This window comes from Syngnathus acus, chromosome 24 (genome assembly GCF_901709675.1).
Source record: "Syngnathus acus chromosome 24, fSynAcu1.2, whole genome shotgun sequence".
In the NCBI taxonomy this organism is placed as follows: domain Eukaryota; kingdom Metazoa; phylum Chordata; class Actinopteri; order Syngnathiformes; family Syngnathidae; genus Syngnathus; species Syngnathus acus.
In genome coordinates this window covers 2,153,280-2,172,901 of record NC_051108.1, presented here as the reverse complement: position 1 = coordinate 2,172,901, position 19,622 = coordinate 2,153,280, and the positions used below count along the sequence as shown (strand labels likewise).

The following is a 19,622-nucleotide window of genomic DNA, read 5'->3' as shown; positions in this document are numbered from 1 at the left end:
TCTGATTGGCTCACGGTAGTCAGTTGACCCAATTACGCGGTTAATGGCGTCATGCCAATGGTGGAAGAAGACCGCCCCCGACCCGGTCATTATCGCGAGAGGTGTGAACGCGACCGGCGAAGTGAATTCACGTAGTGACGTCATATTTTATGTTATGTTGAATCCAACGTCTCATTGGTCATTTCTTTTTTTAAGGTAATCTCTTTAGGATTAGTCTGCAAGACTCTTCATCATGTTCAACATTTATTCAAGGTTCCCACAACTTTTTACAGCTTCATATCTTTCTTGCAATGCGTTTTACAGTTCAAGTCAAACACATGGAATGCTTTAACATTAATAAAATAAAAAATACAAAAAGTGACCAGTTTTTAAACATTCAGAACTGCAGAAGTTAGGGGAAGTGTAACGGTATTAACAGTGATCTCGCAGAACTTTAATGAGATATAACCGAGTACATATGAGGAGTCGTTTTAGTCCACTTCCTCCATCCTGGATGCATCATCATCACCTTCCAGAGGGGGCATCTCCTCAACAGGGGCAGGGGTGTCATCTGGAATCGGATCATCTTCATCAATGCCTAAAAAAAGGAGGAACAAGAATTATGAATTTATATAAAAAAATAAAAACGCGAGCATTCACAGAGAAAAAAGCTTGTTGAAGTACTCACCAAGACCGAGCTTGATCATCCTGTAGATGCGATTAGAGTGCGTCTGCGGGTCATCCAGCGAGAAGCCCGATGACAGCAGAGCCGTCTCGAACAGCAGGATAACCAAATCCTTGACGGACTTGTCGTTCTTGTCTGCCTCTGCTTTTTGCCGCAGTGTCCCCATGATGGGGTGCTCGGGGTTGATCTCCAGGTGCTTCTTGGCCGCCATGTAGCCCATGGTGGAGTTGTCCCTCAGGGCCTGCGCCTTCATGATTCTCTCCATGTTGGCCGTCCAGCCGTACGTGCTGGTCACGATGCAGCAGGGGGACGACACCAGGCGGTTGGAGACTGTGACCTGTTAAGAGATCCAGTATTGAGTCTCTGGAGTTCCACCATTTTTTTTGGAAAACAGTAAAGCTCTCGCCATATGCTCCTACAATTGGGCTTACCTTCTCCACTTTCTTATCCAAGATGTCCTTCATGATCTTGCACAGGTTTTCAAACTGAGCCTTCTTCTCCTCCTGCTTTTTCTTCTCATCCTCATCCTCGGGAAGCTCAAGGCCTTCCTTGGTGACCGAGATCAGGTTCTTGCCCTCAAATTCCTTCAGCTGCTGGACGCAGTACTCATCGATGGGCTCGATCATGTAGATGACCTCCAGGCCGGCCTTGCGGAGGCGCTCCACAAAGGCAGAGTTGGCCACCTGGTCTTTGGACTCGCCTGACAGGCAGACAATTTCCGTAAATCATCAGCTCGATTGTTTCAACCGCTCGTCAAGGCGGAGAGATGAATTGCACGCTCACCGGTGATGTAGTAGATGTGTTTCTGGTTGTCTTTCATGCGGGTTACGTAGTCCTTCAGAGAAACCAGCTCCTCTCCGGAAGCGGAGGTGTAGTAACGCAGCAGCTCAGACAGTTTCTTCCTGTTCTGGGAATCCTCGTGGATGCCGAGCTGAAATATAAATGTGTGTTAGTAACAAAGTCTGTCGGAGTCCAAAAGCCATGTGGACTTTGCCACCAAACCAACCTTGATGTTCTTTGAAAACTGATCATAACACTTCTTGTAGTTTTCTTTGTCTTCGGCAAGCTCCGTGAAGAGTTCCAAGGACTTTTTGACCAGGTTCTTGCGGATAACCTTGAGGATCTTGCTTTGTTGCAGCATCTCTCTGGAGATGTTCAGGGGCAGATCTTCAGAGTCCACCACACCCTTGATGAAATCTGCAAAGGACATTAAGCCTGTCAGCGATTTGTTTTGGGGGGGGGGGGGGGCAAAATACATTCAACCAGTCTGTATGTACTCACTAAGGTACTCGGGAATGACCTCGTCGCAGTTGTCCATGATGAAGACCCTGCGTACGTACAGCTTGATATTGTTCTTCTTCTTCTTGTTCTCAAAGAGATCAAAAGGAGCACGGCGTGGCACAAACAACAAGGCGCGGAACTCCAGCTGACCTTCCACTGAAAAGTGCTGATAAAATATAAAAGCAGAAATATTTGTTAGCGGGAAATGTAACAGGATCTGCGGAGTTATCAAGTACAACCAACCTTGACAGCCAGGTGCTCCTCCCAGTCGTTTGTAAGACTCTTGTAGAACTCGCCATACTCCTCATTGGTGATGTCATCAGCATTGCGCGTCCACAGAGGCTTGGTCTTGTTCAGTTCCTCCTGGTCGATATACTTCTCCTTGATCTTCTTCTTTTTCTTGTCGGAAGACTTGTCATGCTCATCGTCGTCATCCTCGCCGATGTCCTCCATCTCGGGCTTGTCGCCATCTTGCTCTTCCTCATCCTTGTCTTTCTTCTCCTCCTTCTTCTCCTCCCCCTCCTCTTCTGCTTCGTCGTCGCTCACTTCCTTATCACGCTCCTTCTCCACCTGGATGGAAATTCGGTTTGATATTTAATAGTCAGCAGTTACAAGATGGAGCCTGATGACGAATTCTGCCTGGCAACTAGCGACCTGGGGAAAAACAATGATCACCCATTTCACTTACATAGAGTGTGATGGGGTAGCCGATAAACTGCGAATGCTTCTTCACAATCTCTTTGATTCTCCGCTCCTCCACATATTCCATCTGGTCATCTTTAAGGTGCAGAATAACCTTGGTTCCACGACCAATTGGTTCATTAACTGAAGGACAAAACCCAGGTTACAGGTGACCTTCTTTGGGAAGAAACTGTGCTAAGTCAACTTGTACTTACTCTTGTCGGCCATGACTGTGAAGGAGCCCCCGGCGGCGGACTCCCACACGTACTGCTCGTCATCGTTGTGCTTGGTGATAACCGTCACCTTGTCGGCCACCAGGTAGGCCGAGTAGAAGCCCACACCGAACTGGCCGATCATGGAGATGTCGGCTCCTGCCTGCAGGGCCTCCATGAAAGCCTTTGTGCCCGACTTGGCGATGGTGCCCAGGTTGTTGATCAGGTCGGCCTTGGTCATGCCGATACCCGTGTCGATCAGGGTGAGGGTGCGCTCGTCTTTGTTGGGAATGATTTCGATTTTCAGATCCTTGCCAGATTCCAACTGGGAGGGGTCGGTAAGACTCTCATAGCGGATTTTGTCCAAAGCCTTGAAGAGAAATAATCATTTGTCACTTTCGATCAAAGTCTTTTTGGAATGAACCCTTGCTATGCAGCTTTTCATTCATCACAAAGCTACAGAGATTAACTACTGCCACCTAGTGGACAAACTTGTAATTTTTCTTTAATAGGGCTGGGAAGTACAGGTTCAGACATGGCTAGCAAATTTGGAGCAACTTACATCAGAGGAGTTGGAGATGAGCTCCCTAAGGAAGATTTCTTTGTTGGAATAGAAGGTGTTGATGATCAAGGACATCAGTTGAGCAATCTCAGCCTGGAATGCAAAGGTCTCCGTCTCCTCCATTGGATGGTCCTGTGACTCTGGCATCTTCGGCACAAGAAACATATGCTTATTAAAATAAGCATTCAAGATTATTCATCCATTTTCTATAGCATTTGTCCTGATGACAAATATGGCCAGGAGAGCTCTCCCAAAGCAGGTGGCGCAACAGACTGCTCCTGCAGCTCCTTTAATCTATCCTTGAAGCAAAAATCCCATTGCAATCTGCTCTAAAGTCACTTTTGTCTTAAAAGTTTGATTTGATAGTTTAATTTCTCTACTACTAGATGATACAGCCTTTATTAACCGCGTGACCTTCTTGTTCTACCGTTCGTAACCTCGGATGACGTAAACTAGGATTTATATTTGACAGGCGGTTGCTTTACACGTCATCATTAACGCTCGGTGTCACCACCTAGCGAATTCAGTAGTGAACTACAAGTTTCTAGAAGGTACTCTGAGATTTTGTAATGGAAAGTCTCGTTTGAAATTTGAATGATTCACGATATGGCAAAACGTCTCTTGGACCATTTGTTGTGTGTAAAAATATTAAAACTGCGTGGCATGTCGCTTTAAAACGGTCACATGTAATACTAGTCTGGCAAATGCACTCCCTGGGACCATGTGGTCGTCTATCAAAAGTATCGTTTAAAAACGAAGAATATATTTATCGCAAGTAAATAAAACACATTGAAAGGAGAAGGAAAGAATTGAAAATCCAATTAACTGCTAACAATATTACGCGAAGACGGCAGCTTCATTGGAATTCAGTCACCAAAACATGGATTAGGATTATCTATAATCAAAACATAAAAGCATTCCTTTATGTTTTAAAACCTATTCGAATAATAAAAAAAAAAAAGTACATATCCCGCGATTTTTTTTCGTTACATGTGAGATGAATTTGCAAAAATTGAGCGCTAATAATGATTTAGCTAGCAGGATAAAACACGTTTTGCTACTTTACCTTGGTCTTCCGTGTTTTGGGAGAGTAGATCCCGATGTCAAAATGCTCGGAATAATTACTGAACTGGACTGCTGAGCTGGTTTATATAGCCTTTCCTCAAAGAAGAGTGTTCGAGAAGCGTCGGTTTGAGCTTAGAGCTTCTGGAACTCTCTAGAATGTTCCTCGATGCCGGCAAAATATCGAACGTTGGTTGGCCTGAATTGGCTGTCAATCAGAAAAAGGAGGCGGGATCTATCGAAGCGGAAATGTCATCGAAGGGGGTGGGGGCAAACCGCGCGGCGTTCAGGAACATTCCGGAACATTGGAAAAAAATCTAACGTAGTAAACCTCACTTTGTGACTAATAAAGGCAAGAGTTAATTATACAATACAAAGGGCAAAGGGAGAAAGTTCCTTGTATTCCTCCGTTTATTTTATTACAAATTTGAAAGCTTTCATTAAAAAAAAACTTTACAAAAACACATAAGCTACATATATATTTCCAAACCAAATGAAGATTTGTTTTGTGTGGGTTTCCCATAATCAGCTATGGTTCTAAATATTTGTTGTTTGGAAACAAATTACTTAAATAATAAGTTACAAAAAAAGTACTATGAAAGCAGGCGATAGTTTAGTCCACTTCCTCCATTCTTGATGTGTCGTCATCGCCCTCCAGAACTGGCATGTCTTCTTCAGTAGGCTGAACGAGGTCCTCAACTGCAGAGTCGTCTTCATCGATGCCTGCGAATGATATATTTGCATGAGCAAATCATTTAGGCAAACTAAACTTAGATGAGAGGAAATTTGCCAAATGGAAAAACACTCACCCAGACCCAGCTTGATCATCCTGTAGATGCGGTTGGCGTGAGTCTGGGGTTCCTCAAGCGTGAATCCCGAAGATAGCAGTGCCGTCTCGAACAGGAGGATGACCAGGTCCTTCACCGCCTTGTCATTCTTGTCCGCCTCTGCCTTCACCCGCAAGGTCTCCACAATAGGATGCAATGGGTTGATCTCCAAGTGCTTCTTGGCTGTCATGTAGCCCATGGTGGTGTTGTCCCTCAGGGCTTGCGACTTCATGATTCTCTCCATGTTGGCCGTCCAGCCGTACGTGCTGGTGACAATGCAGCAGGGTGACGAGACCAGGCGGTTGGAGACGGTCACCTTCAAAGAATGTCGCATTTTGTTATTGGCACAGCAAAAACATAGTCATGAAGTAATTATCCTTCATACAAACCTTTTCAATCTTCTTGTCAAGAATGTCCTTCATGATCTTACAAAGGTTCTCAAACTTAGTCTTCAGTTCCTCCTGCTTCTTCTTGTCATCCTCATCCTCGGGTAGCTCAAGTCCTTCCTTGGTGACCGAGACCAGATTTTTGCCATCAAACTCCTTCAGCTGCTGGACGCAGTATTCATCGATGGGCTCGATCATGTAGATGACCTCCAAGCCGGCTTTGCGGAGGCGCTCCACAAAGGCCGAGTTGGCCACCTGGTCTTTGGTCTCGCCTGTTTCAAGAGTTTCAGGAGATAAATAGGCCTGTCGGGAAATAAGGAGGACAACAGATGATACAAACCTGTAATGTAGTAGATGAATTTTTGGTTGTCCTTCATCCTCGCAACGTAGTCCTTCAGAGAAACCATCTCATCTCCAGAAGCGGAAGTGTAGTATCGAAGCATCTCGGACAGTTTCTTCCTGTTTTGGGAATCCTCGTGGATGCCGAGCTAAAACAGGAATGTTGCTGAATAAAATGTATCGGGGTCGATGAAGATTGCCGAGTTTGAGATCAATATACCTTGATGTTCTTTGAGAACTGCTCATAGCACTTCTTGTAATTGTCCTTGTCTTCGGAAAGCTCCGTGAAGAGTTCCAAGCACTTCTTGACCAGGTTCTTGCGGATAACCTTGAGGATCTTGCTCTGCTGCAGCATCTCTCTGGAGATGTTCAGAGGCAGATCTTCAGAGTCCACCACACCCTTGATGAAGTCTGAGAAGAAATGAAACAAGCCAAATTGGTCAGTGATGAAAAACCTCAGATGAACCTTCAGAATGAGATACCCACTGAGATACTCTGGAATCAGATCTTCACAGTTGTCCATGATGAAGACCCTGCGCACATACAGCTTGATGTTGTTCCTCTTCTTCTTGTTCTCAAAGAGGTCGAAGGCAGCCCTTCTGGGTACGAAGAGCAGCGCTCGGAACTCCAACTGGCCTTCCACGGAGAAATGCTGAAGGCAAACACAGCAAGCTTAGAAGGATCCATTGCAACAGTCAGATTGACAAACATCTCCTTTATTTACCTTGACGGCCAGGTGGTCCTCCCAGTCGTTGGTCAGACTCTTGTAGAACTCGCCGTACTCTTCGTTGGTGATATCATCAGGATTGCGCGTCCAGATGGGCTTAGTCTTGTTCAGCTCCTCCTGGTCCATGTACTTTTCCTTGACCTTCTTCTTCCTCTTGTTCTTGTTCTCCTTGGTATCCTCGTCCTCATCAGACCCGACATCTTCAATCTGCGGTTTATCCTTGTTCTCCGCAGCGTCTTTGTCAGCATCCTCCTCCTTCTCTCCCGGCTCGAGGTCCACCTCCTTCTCTCTTGTCTTCTCCACCTTCAGAATAATGAACAGTTTTAGGATCTTTTTGGTTCCATTTCAAGAAGATAATAGTCGCTTACGTAAAGCGTGATGGGGTATCCGATGAACTGAGAGTGCTTCTTGACCACTTCCTTGATACGTTTCTCCTCGCAGTATTCCGTCTGATCTTCTTTGAGGTGCAGGATTACTTTTGTGCCTCTGCCAATGGACTCTCCTGAAAGTCACAAATGGATGGAGTGATCTACTGAACATGCTAATGCTACTGCTAATGTTGAGCGAGATTTACCAGTGTCAGGACGGACGGTGAAGGAGCCCCCGGCGGCGGACTCCCACACGTACTGCTCGTCATCGTTGTGCTTGGTGATGACCGTCACCTTCTCGGCAACCAGGTAGGCCGAGTAGAAGCCGACGCCGAACTGACCGATCATGGAGATATCAGCTCCGGCCTGGAGGGCTTCCATGAACGCTTTGGTTCCAGACTTGGCGATGGTGCCCAGGTTGTTGATCAGGTCGGCCTTGGTCATGCCGATTCCCGTGTCGACCAGGGTGAGGGTGCGAGCGTGCAGGTCAGGTCTGATTTCGATCTTCAGGTCCTTGCAGGATTCGAGTCTGCTGGGCTCGGTCAAGCTCTCATAGCGGATTTTATCCAAAGCCTGTCAGAAGAAATCACATAAGCGTTCTATTGTTGCGACCTTTAAGATTGTACAACTATTCAAGAATTTACGCTTACATCAGAAGAATTTGAGATAAGCTCTCTGAGGAAGATCTCCTTATTGGAATAGAAGGTGTTGATGATCAGCGACATGAGTTGCGCAATCTCAGCCTGGAAGGCAAAGGTCTCCATATCTTCCTCCATGGCACGTGCGGCGTTCTCGGGCATCTATCAAAGCAAATCGAACAAAATCGAATTCAAATCTGAACCTAAGAACTGTGAGACAGATGCTAACATGCTAACAAATGTTCTGTTCTTTAAAATAAAACTCGATAAAGACCACCACATGGCTTGGTGGGGGGGGTTGGGGTGGGTGAGCAGCTGCATATGGTGGAAGAGCACGTGTTCTTCCTGTCAATCAAACACCTCTGACCCCCCCCCCCCCCCATGGGTTATCTAACACCTCCATGTCAAAGTTGATTTAAATTAAAATATAAGTCTATTTGAATGCGGTGAAGATTGTAGCGTGTAAAATTGTCACGAATTGCTCGTTATTCCTGCTACTCCGGTGTCCGCCATTGCACTCTTAAGGTCATGTGTTCAGTCCACGCTTCAATGTAGCTCGTCAACATGGAATATTATTGTCAATTATTTTCTTTCCCTTCATAAAATAGCCCAAAATTAGTACAGTGTTAGATTTGCGTGTTCCAGACTTACCTTGAATATGAAATCTGCGTTGGATTCCTTTGTGAGAAGTTCTGAATCTCAGTTTTGAGCTGCTGCTCCTTCCGATGAGTGTCTTTGGACACGATGCAGACTCCCACGACACCTCGGTTTCTTTTTATACCTCAGTGGGGGTTTCTGGAAGCACCCATTCAGAAGGTTCCAGAAGATACGAGCACTACCGGGTGGGGGGTTACGTGTGGCGTGAAACACCAGAGCTCTAAAGTTGACGTGCCCTTGTAGGGCAGCAAAGGCACAAGCAGTGCCTGTCAGTCAAGACGAGAACTTTCCTGATAGCTCGGCTGGCCATTAGGCCCCTCGACCCAGCACACGCCTTGCAAGTTCTTCCAGCTGCCATTTATTTGCTATCAGCTGCTGTGACACACACACACACACACACACTGACACGTTGCAGTTTGTGTAGCATTTATTCATCAGATATTTTCAACTGATTAGAAGTATTAAGCACTTACAGGCATTTTTCATCCATTTTAATTAAAAAAAAACAAAAAAACACAGTGGTGTCCAACATAGTGGTTGAAAAAAAAAAATTACACTCAATGAGGTTTTCTTTCTTCTCTCTAATGTTAGGATGGAACATTATGAAGTGTACCGAGCACCACACAATTCAGTCATGAATTGATCGCATTTGCTCATAATAAACTTTTCTATATAGACGCATTACGTCTGTGTTCATCTCGTGTATTCTGTCAGTTTCTTTCCTTATCTCAACATACACACATATATACACACATATACACACACACATACATACAAACTTGAGCTTCCTCGACTCGATGTGCTTGAAAGGCATGCAGGCTGTCCCTCAACACTCGCGTCCCGTTTGCCAGGCATTAGTAGCAGAGCTGCAGGCTTGACGCTTGCTGACGACACCGACACACATTAGTTATACAAAAAAAAAATTGTTTTATGACAAACAAACAAACGAACGAACAAACCAACAAAAGAGGCCAGGCGGCGGGCGTGTGCTCGCTTGCTCCCCTCAGAGTGAATCCGTTCCGTGGCACGGCTTTTGGGATGCACTCTTCATTCAAGCGGCTGCCGTCGCCACGGCAACCCAACGACACGAAAGACGAGGGAGGGGGGGGGGATAAAGAACGAATCAGCGTGAAAGACACGACACTTCCCTGTATCATCCGCGTCTGATCACCGGCAGCGTGTAGCGGAATAAATATGATCCGCCGCGCAGGATCCATTAGTCAAGTCTACTTCCAAATAACCGCAAATATTAAAATAATGATTGCATTAAAGAGTAAATTAAAAACTTTTGAATTCCGAGTTTTCATCAAGGCTTATTATTAATATTATTATACATTCATAATACCATAATATTGTTTATCTGTGGGGGGGGGGGCGCGCGTATTGGCTCGCTAGCCAATAAATGGAACACATTTCCGTAGGAAACACTCGCACCTCATTGGCTCGACACAGTGGACCGACCGATCCTCCAATGAGGTAAGCCGAACCTCCTTGAGCCCCCCAATCACCAAAAAAAACAAAAAAAAACTTGAGGCGGGTGGCTATGTGTGCGTGCGTGTTTTGGGGCATCCCTCATGGATGGAGGATACGGTTACCGCGGTAACGAGGGTGACATGTCGTTGAGCAGAGAGAGAAAAGGAGCGGGGAGAGTCTAAACTTCTTCTGCTCCTTTCAAGCCGATTCGTTCGTCCTCATGTCAATCACTGCGAGGCTTCTTCAGTGAGAAGGCCATGATGCCAAAATGGTTGCTGAGTTGCTGGACCTGCACACAAGGGAAGGAAATTAGTGACACTTGCCAAATAACGACACTCACAACAACTTGCCAAATAATGTCCCCTGGCAAAATAATAAACAAAAGTCGACTTGCTAAATAATGAAGCCATCAGAAGAACACTTAAATAACCGCCACGTGACAAATTAATCTCGTAAATCGAGTGTAGTAGTCATGTCCTCACCACCGACACGCCGTAGTGTATGTGCGCCAGCACGACGGCGGCCGTCCACAAGTACAGCAGTCGCGTCTCGTCGGCCACCAGGCCCGACACGCCCAGCGTCACCACGGCGGTCATCGGCACCAGTAGCCAGCTCAGTGGCTGGCAACGCGTGTTGCTCATTTGACACACAATCAGCTTGCACTGCAACACAAACATGTAAACAAAGTCTGCTTGATAATAATGACAAAACGTAAAGAGCGTTGATGGAAGACACCTACCGTGACGTTGGCGAAGGCCGTGCCCACCATGAGGTAGTAGAGCCTGGGCTGTAGCTCCAGGATTTCGGATGGAGAGAAGAGCACCCAAACGGTGGAAATGGCAAAGAGGAGCACGGGCGACAGGAAGGGCAGGAAGGCCTCGTAGACGCTTTCGTGCTTCAGCGAGTTGCTGCGGTACGCCCTGAACAAACGCGACTAAGTTGGACTCGTGCTAACTAGCGGTCACGACGACGGCAAAACCTACCTGAGGACGTTGACGAGGCTCATGGGCAACGTCACTGCGAAGGAGCAGGCTGAAAAGCATCAAATGGGTTTTCAAAACTCGTATTGTAAAGACTCTTGCTCGAAAATGTGATCGATGTATGCGTCTTACCAACGATCATGAAGCTGAAAAGGTCTCTGTAGAGGAAGTGGAACAGGACGGGCTGGTACCAGGTCTCCACGCCTACCACTGCCGTCACCACGTAGACCAGGGAGATGGTCTGGAGGGAAGAAGAAGAAGAAAATAAAATAAATAATCATTTGAGTCATAAGTGTGACATGCCGCTTCCTCAAGCTCACCACTTGGCTGATGTCGTAGCCCCACGGCAAGAAGAGCACGCCCGTGTTGTACTTCTCCCAGTGTGACAGAATAAAAGAGAAGAGCACCACCCAAAGGATGTAGTAAAGCGTGGCCACGCCCACGCCGCTCTCGCCACGCCCAAATATGGAGTAGACGGTGGCCACGAAGAAGATGCAGGCCCAGCTGTCCAGCCCGTGGTCAAACAGCTCCCCTAGTGGCGTGGAGGAGTTGGTGCGGCGCGCCTGCTTGCCGTCCACGCCGTCTGCAAAGCGGAGGCGACGTCATCGCGAGGAGGGAGGAGACGCAAGGTTCCTCACCTAGTGTGTAGGCCAGGAAGTTGAAGAGCCCCGCCGTCACCCACACCCAGCTAGGCACATGATCCTGTCCAATGGCTGAAACAAACGGGCACAAATTAATTGATTGTGCACATTATTTAGCAAACCTCAGCTAATTTTGGAAGATTTTATTTTTGTGAACAGACCTGAAGCATTGAAGTCGTAGTCGTAGAAGGCCAGCATGAGGAAGTTGACCACCAGGAACATAAAGCCGGTGAACGTGATAAGATTCGGAGCCAACCACTTTGGGAGAAACTACAATGAAAAACAAAAGTGTGCTTTAGCAAGCGACGCCCTTTCAGCCTTTTTTGTGTATATCTTTTTTTTTTTAACCCAGAAATTCAAGGTCACTGGTGAATGTCTCTTCCATGTTTGAAGAACATTTCAAAACATTTCTTTCCCAGTTCTTCTCATTGATGTCACTTTTGATCAAATTCCCTTCAAAATGGAATAGATAGCGACGGCCATATTTGCCAAAGGCAATTTAAAGATGATGCAAGATTTTCAGGGAGTGTCACAGGAGTTGTCAAAACACACGCTCAAACGTGTTTCTCACCTTCACAACAAAGTTCCAGAAAGGGTGCATGACGTAGATGGACAAAGGATTGGAGTCCACTGCGCTGTACTGCAAACACACACGTTGTAAGTTGTCAGTGACACGCGCACAAATACAGCTCATTGGAATTACTAATAGTCTTGGCGTGGCAGTTGAAAGTCTAGCTTTGCTTTATCATTTGTCTACACGTCACCTTTGCAGATACCTGCAGTTTTGTTTCGTCTTTTAATCATGCAAATTTCCTGAGACACCATCTAAAAGCGTGTTTTGAAAAGGAAATATTCTGGCAGGGTCTGAAAATGCAAATCAAATATCAATTATACAAATTAATTGTACCAGGGAGACATAAAGGGGAGTTTGACTTCATTTTAGTTTTGAGTGACAAAAACTGTGGATTTGATAATAGCAATGAAATTACAAATATGACTAAAAATAGTCAATAGATGACTTTGTCATTACAACCAGAAGATGCTAAGTAAGCGTGGTGACATTATGCTAATTTTGGAAGGCAACAGGAAGGATGAAACCGCAGGGAGACGTGTGATCACAGTACAAGCTCGAACTGCTGTCTTAATTCTTCAAAAACTTGTAGAGAGCTTTTAGATTTGCCATTTATGAATGTTTCCATTATGCTATTTTAAACAAGGCAGTTCTATTCATAGAGCATGCATTGCATACACGTGACTCACTTAAATTGAGAGAAAACTGCAGGGCAAATGAAGTTTAGAATTAGTATTGTTATTGCTGTCAAAAAGGGGCAGATTTGAGCAAATAGGAGCTCAGTATGAAGTATAACAGCTACGGATTGATGTACAAATTGCTTTCTGCAGATATTGCAGGTTGTGACCTGCGTTAAACACATACACATGCACATACGTTTCCTCATTCACACATAATTGCTTGCTTGCATTCATACACACAGGGGCTAGCCACTTAGCATACTACCTTGTATTTGTCGAAGCCTGCGAGTTGCTCTTGTGTGACGTATTCGTACAGAAAAGCCATGTTGGAACAGTCCGTCGCCGCTACGCAAAACAAGAAATGACAATCCAACTCCTTCTCGTGCCGGGCGAACGTGCCGGGTTTAATTTTAGCGGCCCAGGCGACGTTAAGCGATCATAGACCGGAGCCGCCGTCGGTCACGCCGTCTGACGTGAGATCGGAACACTCTGGCCGCTCCTCCCTGAAACAAGACGACATGCTATCAATGCGTTGAGCTCACTAGCGACACCCAAAGGTCGGATGACCCGCTTCAATGCGCATTACCGACACCTACTGGTTGAAGTCATATGAACTGAAAAAAGAACGAATCACTTTAGTAAGTGATTCGCTCACTAACCCTAACCCTTGTATTTATATTCGCCAATCAAAACATCGTTGAACGATTCGTTTGAACGAATCTTTTGAATGAATCTTTTGAATGAACTGATTCTAAAGAATCAGTTCACTTAAAAGAACTGGAATGCACATCACTATTACAGAGCCACCTGAACGCTTCATTGTAGATAGGTTCTCATATTTGCCTGATGTCAACGTAACACAGCTATGACAAAAGCAGGGACGCTTTGAAAAATAGATATGGAGCACGTCCCCAAGACGTCACATTTACTTCCGGGGGATGCACTCAATCAAATTTGTCATTTCACTATGGCAGAGTAATTGGAAAAGCAAGCTAAATGGCTTGAATGATGAGCCTTTTTCTCTACCACCCTAAATGGGCCGTGTCATGGAAAAGATGCTGCGTGGGATAAATCGCTTCAAAGGAACATTGATACTGTAATTTACATTTCATCAGGTAATTGAGTCAAAACTATGAGCGAATTCAGACACTAAAAGTCTAATTTTATTGATTTATCACATCATTAAAAAAAAAAATACACGAGGTCGTAGACTGCATATTGGCATTTTCAGGAGTTCCTTGAACGCCTCATGTACAGCGACCAAATGAAGAGTTTGAGGGAGAAAGGGGGGCGGCAACATGACATCAAAACATACGGATATCGATCAATAACATCATCGATCGGGTCAATATTTGATCGTTTGGTCTTGCACCAGCAACGATATGGAGGAGATACGATGTGAATTAGGACCGTAGCGATCGTCCTTTCTTCCTAGCAACGACCGCTAGCTCGGCAGCTAAGTTGTCCCCTGTAGCTTAGTAACGTCAAGGGGCGTTCAGGGACCAAAGAACATAAACGTAGTATCTAAGATATTTAATAATCGGACTGTATAAAAATCAAACTCTCTTGTCTGGCGGATGTGGCATCGCGAGAGGTTTTAAATCCCGATGCCTGAGCTTGTTTTGTGGGTCAGCTGTTTGTCGTGGAGGCGCTGGTGGGACCGAACCTGAGCCATTGTGTCGTGCAGGATAAAAATGATCGGATTCGTTGGAAACAATCACATTCGTCACATTCTCATGCATTATGTGGTATGTTAATAATCAAATGTTGTCAAATGCAAGTGTCATTTGGTCGTGGTTGTAGTTTTTGCTCCCGCCTCTGGGTGTCGCTGTTATCTATTTATATTGTCACATCCACCGGCCCAAGTCTAATAAAGTCATATTTTTGAGTTTTGAAATGGGGGGGATTTGTTTTTTTTTTACAAATAATTTTACAAATATTGCACATCAATTATTTTTGAGTGACCACTGGATCAAATATTGAAAGTCCATGATTTTAACATGACTTAAATATTTTACTATTCACTAATGTATTTCTGTATTTTTGTTGTCAAGTTTGATTAGGTTTTGTAGAGGGTGAAAACGTCCTAAGAGGAAACTCCTCTCTCGGCCATGGAGGTTCGCTTTGGCAACATTGTGTTCAGTTCCAAGTTCGACTCTGGCAACTTGGCCCATGTGGAGAAGGTGAACAAGCATATACCGAGCCTCCTTAATGATGGCACTCAACTCGGGGGGGCCGCATCCCCCGTCAACATCCCAGACTACGAGTTTAACATTTGGACGCAGCACGATTGCGCCGGAACGGAACACGAGAATGGCAACAGGTGACTGTTGGATGTTATTTTTATTACACAACAATTTTACCCTAAAAAATAAATGTAATATTTCAGGAATAAAATCTGCAAAAAGTCAAACTATTATCTAAAATGTCATATTGTGAGATTCAAATTGATAAACAGTGATTCATTATTATTTGTGTGATTTTGTAATTCTAGAAGAAAAATTAATCATAATTGCAGGGAACATGTTGCAATTTTATGAGACAAAATTTCATGAAGGACTGCTGTTTGATTATGTCAAATTTTGTGTTTGAGGTCATGGTTCTACTTCAGCGTGCAGGGCGCAGCCCCTGGAAGGCTGCTCAAGTTCAATGTGATGAACATGAACAACCAGAGGAAGCTTTACAGTCAAGGCATGGCGCCACTCGTTCGGACTTTACCTGGGAAAAACAAATGGGAGAGGATCCGAGACAGACCCGTCATTGAGGTACCAAAAATTAAGCATCATTATTATTGCTAATGATAACACCCCTCTCGTGCTTCAACAGATTGTACGGAGCCAGTTCATACTGTCCTTCACTCACCGCCTGCTGGACATTCGAGGTGCAACCACCTTCTTCTCCTTCTGCTTCCCTTTCTCGTACACCGAGTGTCAGGAGATGCTGCGGTGCTTGGACGACAGGCACCGCAACGCGGCACGGCTCGGTCCTGCCAGGTAACACGGCATGCTTAAAAATAAAAATAAATGAATAGTAACGTTCCCGCTGTGCCCTGTGTGTCAGCTCTCCAGACGAGGTGTACTACCGACGCGAGCTGCTGTGTCGCTCTCTTGACGGCAACCGCGTGGACCTCCTCACTGTGACCAACTGCAGCGGAATGATGGACGAGCGCGAACCTCGGCTGCCGCAGCTCTTCCCCGATGTCGACACGCTTCGACCTCACCGCTTTGAGAACAAAAGGGTACAAATACACCTTAGCGTAGGCGTGGCGAATATCTGGCTAGTTTGTAAAACTCACACGTATTGATTGCTTGGTAGGTGTTCTTCCTAAGCAGCCGCGTGCACCCCGGAGAGACGCCGTCCTCGTTCGTCTTCAACGGCTTCCTGGACTTCATCCTGAAGAAAGACGACCCGCGAGCTCACGCGCTCAGAAACATGTTTGTCTTCAAGCTCATCCCCATGCTCAACCCGGATGGCGTTGTGCGAGGCCACTACAGGTCAGAGCAATGTACCCTGCTGTTTCGCAAAAAGGGCACTTTATTAGGTACTCCTGCACAGTCTCAATATTTTTAATGTGTAGGACCGACTCACGGGGCGTGAACCTGAACCGGCAGTACATGAATCCCAGCCCCGAGCTGCACCCGTCCATCTACGGCGCCAAAGCACTGCTGCTCTACCACCACTCGCACAATCGCACGGCACACAAAAATGCGCAGGCCAGAACGCCCACAAAGGCTAGCGATGAACACGAGGTTCCAGCCCTCACCGCCCTGGAAGTCAGCCTGAATCAGCGCAACGCAGCCAAGGATGCGACCCCTCCGCAGACTGAGGTCACCGCGGCGACGGCGCACAACGGCTGGACGGCAAAGAACAATGTCAGCAGTTTGTCCAACTCTGAGATTGTCGCGGCTGCCGTACTGCCAGGTAGACCGCCAAAGCCGCCAAAAGTGGCACCGCCGACGCCACTGGAGGCAAAAAAAGAGAAGCTGGAATCCATTCCACACAAAGAGGGGGGCGTGGCCTATTACGTGGACTTGCACGGCCACGCCTCCAAGCGAGGCTGCTTCATGTACGGAAATAATCTGCCTACTGAAAGCCAGCAGGTAAACTCTTACCAGGCCATTTCAAAAAGCTGCTGCAGCCAAGCGGAAAATAATATGTGGTTCTTCCCGTGTGCACAGGTGGAGAACGTGCTATACCCGAGGCTGATCGCCCTCAATTCCCCGCACTTTGACTTCCAAGGTTGCAACTTCTCTGAGAAGAACATGTACGCGCGGGACAAACGCGACGGCCAGTCCAAGGAAGGCAGCGGACGGGTCGCCGTTCACAAAGCCATCGGCATCCTGCACAGGTAAAAACACAAGGATGACATCACCACAATACATCAGAAAACAAAAGCGGGTCTTTGCTGTTTTTTAGTTATACGTTAGAGTGCAACTATAACACGGGAAAGACTCTGAACGCCATCCCACCGGCGTGCCATGACAACGGGCGGGCCACGCCCCCTCTGATCCCATCGTTCCCGCTCAAGTACACGCCGGAAATCTTTGAACAGGTACAGCATCTGTCAAAAAAGATGATTTTGTGGTTTTAGCATAAGCCTCACAGCTCCCCGAACCAGGTGGGACGCTCCGTGGCCATCTCGGCGCTGGACATGGCCGAGTGCAACCCGTGGCCGCGGCTGGTGCTTTCGGAGCACAGCTGCCTGGGCAACCTGCGGGCATGGGTGCTCAAGCAACTCCGCAACACCAAAGTCCCGAGCGCCCACCAAGGTACACACCCGCCGAACAAGGGGAACCAGCACCCCGGCAAGGCGTCGCCGCCCAAGACCTTCATCAAGTGAGTTGACACACACAGCCACCATTTTGGACACACTCTTAATGGCAATGGCTTGGCAGCGGTCTGAGCGGCCCGACCCCCGAGGGGTCCTTTGCGCGGGTGCGCTGCAACAGCCAGAGCAGCAGCAGCCTGACGCCGTCCCCCATGACGCCCAACACGCCCAGCTTCGCCTTCGGGTGCCCACCGCCGCACGCCAAGAACCAAACGGGCGGCGCTGGCGGCAGCCGCGGTGGGCGAGGCGGCGGTCGCAAATCTGCCGGGCCCACAAAGGGTGAGTAGCCGTTTTTGCGCCTCGCTAGATCCGGGCGGCCCCTCAGCATGTCCCCCCCTCCACTCCCGCATGTTCGTCAGCAGGTGTGTCTGTCTCTGTAGACACCAAAAGTGCGGAGAAGAGACGCCCGACTCCCCACCATCACCGTGCTGTCCTGCGTCCCCCTGGCAGCCATACACCCGCCCGCCCCCCTCCGCCACCCTCACCCCCCCATTCCTCCTCTTCCTCTTCGTCTTCGTCATCGTCAGTGTGCGCGGTGGCAGCGGCGGCGGTGGTCCCCACCAGCATTGTTGGTGTGTACTCCCTCCTGTTCTCTTTGGATCAGGTGGCAATGCAAGACTGATGCATTTAAAATAAATAAAAAATCACCTGTTTTGTTGGTTTTTGACTTTTCTCGGCAGGTTTGGGCTGCGCAGACTTCCACGCGGGCTCGTCGGCGGCCTGGTCCAAACCAGCTTTACCCCCACGCCCCAGCCGAAACGGAAGAGGAAACCGAAACTCAGGCCACCGCGCCGCCACAGCGGTTAACATCTACTCTTTTTTTTTTTTTTTTTTTTACACGGAAACTGTTTTTTGATGGTCTTTTGTGTTCATCTATTACAGACTCCTAAAGAGAGTGGACCAGAGCACATCCTAGCCTCGGTCAAATTTACCAAGTGAGTCCCCAAAATTAGTATTTACTTTTCTTTCGTACATTTTTCATCATTTTGGGATATTTGGCTTTGGAATTCTAACCTTGTGTCACACACGCAGGTGCGAGCTGCAGCCACACGTGGCCGTACGCAACAAGAAGGCAGGGGCGTCCGACGGTACCGTGCCGCGTCTCGTTAAAAGCCGCCAGAAGGGACTCATTCAAGGTATAGTGTTGGTCCAGAAGCTAATGGCTTGCTAGCATAATGGGCCAGTAGCGTTGAATGCATTACTGTTATTTTTCGTGCCCTGCAGGAGCCGAGGACGAGCGAAGCAAGCAACAGACGAGTAAATCCCACAAGAGGACCGCGTCCCGAAGCCATGTTGTGAAATAGCGACCCTCAGTGCCGACCAAAATTGGAACTGCGTATTTCCTCAACGCTGAATTGCCTCGGGGAAAAAAATAACGCTAACCTTGAAACTGGCCACTGCTTCATCTGTTCCTAATGAAGTGGCCAGCGAGTGTCATGTACTGTTTATTTCCATATTATTAAGTGCAATCGTATTGTCGTTGTCAGGTCCAAGTGCCTTCACAGTGAGTATAAGCAAGCGAATTCATTCATTCATCAAACACTATACTGTGACACCCTAACGTGTAAAAATGCAGTGATAGCTTGACTTACAAGCACCGCAAATGATTTTTTTTAAACTAACACTGAAGATGCAAAGCAAATGGGCAAGGAGGACACTTTCAACCATTTCAAATTTCCGTTCTCAAGCTAACACTGCACACAGCACCTTGTTAACGAATCTCATTCTGTAAAATGTTGCCTATTGGAAGAATCCACTTGTATGCTGCTCATTTATACACAATGGATGTTGTGTGTTTTCATAGATTCCAGCAGGTTCCGTTTGAGCAACACAATTTTTAGATACGTGCTTTAACGCCCTATCATTTGTTGCTGCTCCTGCGATTGTCATAAAACCACATCACATGCAATATGTTCTCTGTGGACCAATAAGTGTTAAATATATTTTGGCACCATCATGTGTACTGTGGCTACATTAAACTAAATGATGACCACACACTTCACATTGGTTATTTTGTTTTACTTAACTGGTCTGAAAATAAGTTT

The 19,622-nt window shown here is 46.8% G+C and overlaps 4 protein-coding genes across 8 annotated transcripts; 1 reads left to right on the top strand and 3 right to left on the bottom strand.

The window, feature by feature from the left end:
* Nucleotides 1-226: 226 nt before the first annotated feature.
* LOC119117691 (heat shock protein HSP 90-alpha) lies at nucleotides 227-4,662 on the bottom strand. Its single transcript, XM_037244132.1, has 11 exons — nucleotides 4,467-4,662; nucleotides 3,401-3,547; nucleotides 2,842-3,208; nucleotides 2,634-2,770; nucleotides 2,189-2,515; nucleotides 1,946-2,111; nucleotides 1,671-1,861; nucleotides 1,448-1,595; nucleotides 1,096-1,364; nucleotides 668-1,001; nucleotides 227-577 (listed from the first exon to the last, which is right to left on the bottom strand). Exons 2-11 carry the CDS (start codon nucleotides 3,545-3,547, stop codon nucleotides 471-473), a joined length of 2,193 nt encoding a protein of 730 aa, XP_037100027.1. The 5' UTR covers nucleotides 4,467-4,662; the 3' UTR covers nucleotides 227-470.
* Nucleotides 4,663-4,850: 188 nt separating this feature from the next.
* hsp90aa1.1 (heat shock protein 90, alpha (cytosolic), class A member 1, tandem duplicate 1) lies at nucleotides 4,851-8,591 on the bottom strand. The gene is made up of 11 exons (XM_037244133.1): nucleotides 8,399-8,591; nucleotides 7,760-7,909; nucleotides 7,316-7,682; nucleotides 7,110-7,243; nucleotides 6,739-7,044; nucleotides 6,501-6,666; nucleotides 6,235-6,425; nucleotides 6,016-6,163; nucleotides 5,679-5,947; nucleotides 5,272-5,605; nucleotides 4,851-5,185 (listed from the first exon to the last, which is right to left on the bottom strand). Exons 2-11 carry the CDS (start codon nucleotides 7,907-7,909, stop codon nucleotides 5,076-5,078), a joined length of 2,175 nt encoding a protein of 724 aa, XP_037100028.1. The 5' UTR covers nucleotides 8,399-8,591; the 3' UTR covers nucleotides 4,851-5,075.
* Nucleotides 8,592-8,816: 225 nt separating this feature from the next.
* Nucleotides 8,817-13,256, bottom strand: selenoi (selenoprotein I). Its single transcript, XM_037244138.1, has 10 exons — nucleotides 13,015-13,256; nucleotides 12,070-12,138; nucleotides 11,660-11,768; nucleotides 11,496-11,570; nucleotides 11,178-11,440; nucleotides 10,990-11,098; nucleotides 10,861-10,909; nucleotides 10,617-10,797; nucleotides 10,360-10,539; nucleotides 8,817-10,166 (listed from the first exon to the last, which is right to left on the bottom strand). The coding sequence occupies exons 1-10, from the start codon at nucleotides 13,072-13,074 to the stop codon at nucleotides 10,056-10,058; spliced, it is 1,206 nt and encodes a 401-aa protein (XP_037100033.1). The 5' UTR covers nucleotides 13,075-13,256; the 3' UTR covers nucleotides 8,817-10,055.
* A 391-nt stretch (nucleotides 13,257-13,647) lies between these two features.
* On the top strand, nucleotides 13,648-19,574 carry agbl5 (ATP/GTP binding protein-like 5). Of its 5 annotated transcripts, none has more exons than XM_037244125.1 (16): nucleotides 13,648-13,864; nucleotides 14,804-15,072; nucleotides 15,343-15,514; nucleotides 15,576-15,742; nucleotides 15,810-15,987; nucleotides 16,065-16,243; nucleotides 16,327-16,849; nucleotides 16,928-17,097; nucleotides 17,166-17,301; nucleotides 17,368-17,585; nucleotides 17,645-17,856; nucleotides 17,940-18,149; nucleotides 18,258-18,379; nucleotides 18,460-18,512; nucleotides 18,610-18,713; nucleotides 18,802-19,574. In XM_037244125.1, exons 2-16 carry the CDS (start codon nucleotides 14,861-14,863, stop codon nucleotides 18,879-18,881), a joined length of 2,736 nt encoding a protein of 911 aa, XP_037100020.1. In that variant the 5' UTR covers nucleotides 13,648-13,864; nucleotides 14,804-14,860; the 3' UTR covers nucleotides 18,882-19,574. The 5 variants fall into 5 exon arrangements, with proteins under 5 accessions (XP_037100020.1, XP_037100021.1, XP_037100019.1 ...); XM_037244126.1 differs by lacking the exon at nucleotides 13,648-13,864 and adding an exon at nucleotides 13,992-14,497 and having other exon boundaries at nucleotides 14,813-15,072; XM_037244124.1 differs by lacking the exon at nucleotides 13,648-13,864 and adding an exon at nucleotides 13,992-14,497.
* Nucleotides 19,575-19,622: the final 48 nt, after the last annotated feature.

Excerpts from the sequence above, each read along its gene's own strand:
- LOC119117691 (XM_037244132.1), bottom strand. The coding sequence starts at position 3,547 with ATGCCAGAGTCACAGGACCATCCAATGGAGGAGACGGAGACCTTTGCA. Across the intron at positions 1,862-1,945 it reads GGTCATTCCCGAGTACCTTA|ATTTCATCAAGGGTGTGGTG; the intron begins GTGAGTACATAC and ends TGTCCTTTGCAG. Across the intron at positions 1,596-1,670 it reads AGTTTTCAAAGAACATCAAG|CTCGGCATCCACGAGGATTC; the intron begins GTTGGTTTGGTG and ends TTTATATTTCAG.
- hsp90aa1.1 (XM_037244133.1), bottom strand. The coding sequence starts at position 7,909 with ATGCCCGAGAACGCCGCACGTGCCATGGAGGAAGATATGGAGACCTTT. Across the intron at positions 6,164-6,234 it reads AGTTCTCAAAGAACATCAAG|CTCGGCATCCACGAGGATTC; the intron begins GTATATTGATCT and ends TTCCTGTTTTAG. Across the intron at positions 5,186-5,271 it reads GATGATCAAGCTGGGTCTGG|GCATCGATGAAGACGACTCT; the intron begins GTGAGTGTTTTT and ends TATCATTCGCAG.
- agbl5 (XM_037244125.1), top strand. The coding sequence starts at position 14,861 with ATGGAGGTTCGCTTTGGCAACATTGTGTTCAGTTCCAAGTTCGACTCT. Across the intron at positions 15,073-15,342 it reads GAACACGAGAATGGCAACAG|GTCATGGTTCTACTTCAGCG; the intron begins GTGACTGTTGGA and ends TTTGTGTTTGAG. Across the intron at positions 16,244-16,326 it reads GTTGTGCGAGGCCACTACAG|GACCGACTCACGGGGCGTGA; the intron begins GTCAGAGCAATG and ends TTTAATGTGTAG.